General features: G+C 44.3%; 1 protein-coding gene across 1 annotated transcript in view; it reads left to right on the top strand.

Annotated features, from left to right (window-relative positions):
* Positions 1–224: 224 nt before the first annotated feature.
* Positions 225–6,443, top strand: part of MOCOS (molybdenum cofactor sulfurase) — an 819,339-nt gene continuing 813,120 nt past the window's right edge. The window contains exon 1 of the mRNA XM_069620525.1: positions 225–378. Coding sequence (XP_069476626.1) covers positions 228–378 — 151 coding nt within the window. The 5' untranslated portion in view covers positions 225–227. The remainder of the gene's footprint in view (positions 379–6,443) is intronic.

Here is a 6,443-nt window from a genome sequence, read left to right on the forward strand (position 1 = left end):
TCAATTCGTTGGGCGATCACTGAACGCGTGGAGAAAGTTAAAAATAGATAGCATGTGGATGGAAGTTTTGTGTGTGTGAAATCCTTCTGAGGGCGTGTAAGACGGCGGCCACGCCTCCCCAAAGGTTGACTGTACCCTTCCTGTTTATAAACCCAGTCCCGCACGCTGCCAGGGAGCACCGACCTTTGCACTGTGTACAGCGCTAGAAGAACTGGAGCACAGTGAGCATGCAGACCCCGTGGCGCGCCCGAAATGTCCCAAAGGCCGCGGACGAGCTGCTGTCCTTCAGACACTTCCAGGAGCAGCCCCGCTCCGCCGGCTACGGGTACGGGGGCAGAATTACAGACATCAGGCGGGAGGAGTTCAGCAGGATCGGAGGTAACTAGCGTCAGCAGTTCTGTGGCAGCACTTGTGACCCGAGCGATGGTAAACCCGGGTGTGTTTACACCGTCTGGTTTGACAGGATGCACACCTCCTGACAGCATTCCAAGGCACCTGCATCGCATGGGCCACAGCTGGCCACGCTTTCATGGCATCAGGCAGCTGCGTGGGGTCAGAGCAGATGTGCAAGTGTAGTAAAAACCTTAGACATGTAAGACAGTCTGTTTTTGAGGGCAAGTCTTGAACACAGTCATTGTATGGACGGGAGTCAGTATATGATGAAGTGAAGTCAGTTACAGACACCAACTATGAATGTATGGTGAGTAGTGGCAGAGGCAGAATTTGGTACAGGGGTAGCTGCAGGGTTCGGGGACACCTCCATTCCTCCATTCTCAATCAATCAATCAAGGTCAGTGGCCGCTTGTGATTTTTTTTCAGTTAAAGGGTCTTACCATTTTCACCGAGTTCATGTGAGCGAGCGACCAAGTGCTGCGAGGGGGCTGGAACCGCCCTAATTGGGTTTGGGTGCCTTCTTTCCTCGAGATATTGTTGACAATAATCTGCAATTAAAGCCAGCATTGCCACTGTAAAGCACACTTCTATAATAACTGTGGCCACGTTATATGGCAGCATTGCCAATGTAAAACACTCATGATGCCATTGCAACAATATATGCCAACATCGCTTTTGTTATGATGTTGATTTGTAAGAAATTCCATGCAGGCTGTGATCAATACATGACAGAATCCTGACTGTAAAAGATGTTCTTATTGGAACTGCCCCTTAAATGCTGGTAGTGGGACTGTATGAGCACACTTTCATGTGGGCTGTCCCCAAGATAGGCCCGTATTGGCCCTATAAAACATGTCCAGCTGGCCGTACCTAATACATGCCAATATTGTCCCATACATGCCAGTATTGCCACTGTAGGAACACTAGCTGTGCCAATAAACGCCATCATTCTGTTTATAAGACCACACTTTTATGCTGCCTGTATCCACGTAGCCAACATGCCACTGCAGAAACACTTGCATGCCGCGTGTTCTCAATTTGTGGCAACATTGCCCCATTTACACACATTGATGCTACCTGTGCAGTGCATTCATTGCTGGCCAGGGAATGCCACATTGAAAGTGGCAGGACATAAGCTCTCCTGCCAAACACACCCATGCATGCTTGCGAGAACAATGACGTTGTCGCATTGACCTGTGCAAGATGTCTGTAGGCATATGCTCACAGATTGCATGCAGCGAGTTAAATGGGCACGATCACAAGGCCTATACTAGGTTTTGTGCAACGCATGGGGACATGAGTCTGGCCAACTTTGGGCCACGGTTTACTCAGCCGAGCCTTTGGTTGTTGTTGCTGCTGCCCATCATGTTTGGGAAATTGTCGGGCATAGCTTCAATACATGAGCGGTGGAGTCCATTCTTGCTGTGCCTGACTGATGTTGTAGCCTCTGGCTCATCTACTCATTTATTATGCAAGAGTATTATAAGTAGCAGGTGTGCTTTTAAATACTGTTTTTTTGACTCGGTGACCTTGTTGATTACAAAGTTCACAAAATATTTTTGTATGTTCTGTCTAATTTGAGAAAAGGTGGTAAAAAAAGCACAAAAACCGCTTATACTAAGAGTGATCTTGAAACTACAAAAATAGAATGGCGCCAAATGATTAGATCTAAAGGGCACCACACTAGGATCAACAAAGCACTACACTATGCAAGAAATAAGACTGTGCAACGTAATCATTTGGCGCCTGTCTATTTTTGGAGTTTCCAGATCACTCTTATTATAAGTAGCATTCTATGCGGGGTTTGAACGGAACTGAAGTGAACTGCCTTGTAAGAGTATAGCAGATAGTGTGAATTGTATCCACTCAATATTTTATTGTGTTAATGTAACGCTATTAACATTTAGGATTTATGTGCTCAATTTTTAAATTATTTAATTATGATGTGTTCAAATGAAATGTTTTACATTTTGTTTTAAATTTGTATGCAAAAGGCTTTAATTAGCTAAAAGCATTACATAAAAAAATGCATGCTTTGCACACATAAGCATGCAATAACTCACTTTCCCTACACATGTGATGGTGTCTTCTGTCTCTGGTCCAGGGCTTCTGCAGTAGCTCCAAGGCAACACCCAGACTTGGGTACTGTCTTGCCCTCTAACCCACTTGTCAACACGCCCCCGCTGGAGACTTCCTGCATCCCACTCAGACTTGCTTTTGGCATGCCCCAGCTACTTCCAGCTCATGCCTCCTCCATGTCATGTTCAGGGCAAAACATACGTTTTTTTTTGTTGGTCTCTTTTTATTTTTGTTTTTGGTGCTAATATGTGTTGTTTTTAGTGCTGATGTGACGAATCAACTTCCAGGGTAACAGTGGTCCAGATGTATCACACCTAATACACCAGAAGGGATCCAAACAGATTAGAATAACAAGCAAATTATAAACCTCCTTGTCTAATTTTGTTAGCGTAGACAGATCTGCAGGCTTACCTAAAAATAGGCATGGATTGTTGGTTAGTTGTAACATAGCGAAAATACAATTATTACCAAATGATAATGGGAGTGTCCAGTAAATATTGTATTACAAATATCTACTCTATTAATCACAACAGACAGTCTAACAACACTATGAAATACAACCCACCCTGTAAAGGAACACAGAGGACAGACAGTTTCAAAGAAGGAAACGGGATGCACTCTGGATACTGATAGGAGGGTAGTTGGTATAACCATAATAGTTTAAGGTTTCTTGGCTTCAGCAAAAAGGGAGCAATGGGTCTTATTATGTCTCTAAGGGCCTTCTAGGAAGTACCAGGGGGACAGAACCACAATGTACCCTGTGTTCTAGGTGTCCTTGTTGCTCCACAGGGTTGAGTCGGCTTCAGGGCGCTTTGTAGGCTTCTGTGAGAGAGTTTGAGACGTATTCAGCTGCAGGTATCAAGTGGCAAGACGGTCTGGCGAGTGAAGTTGGATGAACGGCTGTAGGATATGGGTCAGCAATCATTGTCTCAATGCTGATCGGCGGTTCTGAAGCACTGTTCGAGACATCTCAGATGTCTTTAAGTGACTGCAGCAGTCGGTTGCAGAGCGAGAAACTCAACTCACTCGAAAATGTCCTTTAAAGAGGATGTCGGTAGATGCGTGTCGAGACACTTCTCCCAGCTTCTTCAATGGGCTTGTGTCACCCTTTAAGGCGCACCACCCACAGCTGTGGAAAGTGTTGTAGGCAACTGCCTTGTCTTTTGTTGCAGATTCAGAGACCTTCTGGCACTCTCTGTCTGGGGAGCTTGCTGCAGAGCCTAGCAGGGCACGCTGTGTGCTGGCTGAGTACCGGTTCTGGAGTGGCTGGAGAGCCCTCTTAGTTTTGCATCTCCCTCTGTTCCCTGGGAGAGGTTTAGGGGAGGGATCTTGCTTCCCTCTTTGGATAAACTGGCCTTCCTTAACTGGCAGAAGATGTAAGGCACTGTACCTTCAGCCAGGGTCCGGCCACAGTGATTGGTATAAACTAAGCCTACCTCAATGAACCAATCCTAGGGCCCCTACCAACAATCTCCTATATGCATGAGATCATAAACAGAGTGCTTTGCAACAGGAAAGGTAAAGGGGTGAAAACAGAAACAAGGTGTGCCCCAGAACTAATATGGCGGCACCATTCTCTCAACAGAAAGAGCTCTGGGCTCACTCCCTTGTGCTACTAAGTCCCACCCATCTTCCTGTCTGTTTTGATCAAAGAGTCTGTCAGGTTAATGAATCGCCCTGTGTGGACCGTGATTAAAGCGGCAGGTCTCCATTGAAGATGCTGAGGGACCAGACTCAGCAAACCACATTCTGGTATCTTACGAATGCCCCCACCCCCTAGAATGTGTGGCCTACAGCAACAAACAGACCTACACATGGCAGTTCATTTGTCATTGATACTGAGGGCAGGAGCTGGCTTCAGGTTGACACAGGAACATATAAAAGGTTGTTGGGTTTCCTGTCTCCTGTGTTATCCTCTGCAGCCAGGCCCCCTTAGGGCCAGTTTTAAGTACCCTTTGTTGGTATGTTAATCACTGCCACCAGTTGCAGAGCCTAAAAAAAGTGTGGGCAGATCAATGGATCCTTTGTCAGTTAATCAGGGTGACCATGGCAGGGGGAAGGTTTGGTCTATGTCTTTCTCTGATGGTATTGTGACCTCAGCTGCCACATTCCAACTAAATATGACAGGGGCGGATGGTGCCTGTAGGCGGTGTCCAGCCCGGAGTACATGGGTTTATTCTTTTGTTGTGGTGTGACCATACAAAAAAGTGCAATCGTCCGTGGACAAGTACAAACCCTGCTAACATTTGTAATATAGATTGCACAAAAAAGCGCCACACAATCCCATCCGCTGCGGAAAATACTTGAAGGTTATGAATCTAGACAAAGAACAATTTGTTTATTACATTTATTTTTAATGTTTTTCATAAACTAATTATCATCATCATAAGAATAAGTACAAAAGGTGAAAAACATTAATTAGCAATTATTAAAAACCAACTATAAAAAAGCACCACACCAACCGGTGATCTCGTATCTCACACCATTAATCTCATACCCTTTCATCCCCAGTCATACCAAAATCATTCGTACTTGTGAAAATAACCGCAATATCTGTCTACTGTCTGTTCTACAACAAGAACATCTAATATATACCATAGATTTTTAAATACTAGACATTATTTATCGTCTACTAAAATGCATCAACATACATTTTCTTCAAGGAGGTATATGTTATCAAGATTTCTTTAAACATATATTGATTGCCACATTGATTTCTATGTGAACCCAAGTCAGAACCAACTCCGAGTGGAGTGGGATCTAAGGTTGTGGCTACTTGAGTTTCGGGCAGCTGGACTGTTATACAAATTACAACCAGTGCACCTCATCAGGACATATAATTATGAAAATACAGTGTTGAACAGTAATTCAAGTTGGTGTGTTTTGAATTCTTTTATCCAATAGTCAACATTTTGTATCTTGCATATTTCGTATTCCAAAACTTCTGTCAACAAGACCAATTGCTGAAGAAGCAGGATAGAGAAAGAAAGAAAAGGAAAACAAAGCAAAATATTTCAATCAATCTCTACATAGCATCCTGTGTATTTTGTACATACATCATTAGTTAAAAACATAGCACTGTGCTTTGCCTTGTGGATGCCTCAGACATCTTAGAGCATCATCTGAACTAAATCAGTTTCAAATAACTAACAAGAAGAGAAAAATCCTTGCTTGTATATTTCGGAGGGATTGTGTTATTAACCACTGTTAATCCAAAGGACCAGACACCGCCCTCCCCCATGTTGCGTATGCTCGGGGAGACATTTGTCTAAGGCAGACTTAAGGGTTGAGAGGAGCGATGTGCAGCTGCAATATTGCTCCTTAGTATCTGCCCTTAGTGAGCATGCGTTCACAAAGATATTCAGAACTCTAAATGAGTCTATTTTACCCACTGAGTTTTGGGGCGAAAATATGCCAGAATGCGTCGCCGTTTTTTGGAGAAGTTTTGGTACCGTTCCCCAGGTCAGGACCTCACAGCAATCAATGATTCCTTTTTCAGTGTCTTTTTTGCATCTGCAGGGTGACAGTACATGTACAAATTATGGGCATTGTGCATACCCTAAATTGTTGTTGTATAGGATCCTACGGTTGTCTATTTTTAAAGATAATGTTAGGACTTATTTGACGTTAATGCCGTTACCTCGCAGGGCTGCTTTTTCTGCTTCAAGATGAAAATCTCCAATGGAGAACAAAGAAGGGAAAGCAGGGGGGACGGTGAATCATTCGCCCAGATATATCTGCAGAGTCAGTCTGTCACCCTGCTTCCTGTGATGTCCTGCCCAATCTAGACCAGAAAAAACACACACGAGAAAAGAAAGGAAATAAAAGGAACTTTTAGTGCCTACGTCGGTCAAGCGCCGAGCTAACTAACATTGACCCAGCGGTACCCCAATTTCAAGCCTCCCTCGCCGGCCGTTGGCAACACCAAGAGACGGGTCTGTTATGGTGTGAGCCTAGGAAAATGTGTTTGG

Source organism: Ambystoma mexicanum, chromosome 5q, assembly GCF_040938575.1.
Source record: "Ambystoma mexicanum isolate Mex_15411 chromosome 5q, UKY_AmexF1_1, whole genome shotgun sequence".
Taxonomy (NCBI): Eukaryota; Metazoa; Chordata; class Amphibia; order Caudata; family Ambystomatidae; genus Ambystoma; species Ambystoma mexicanum.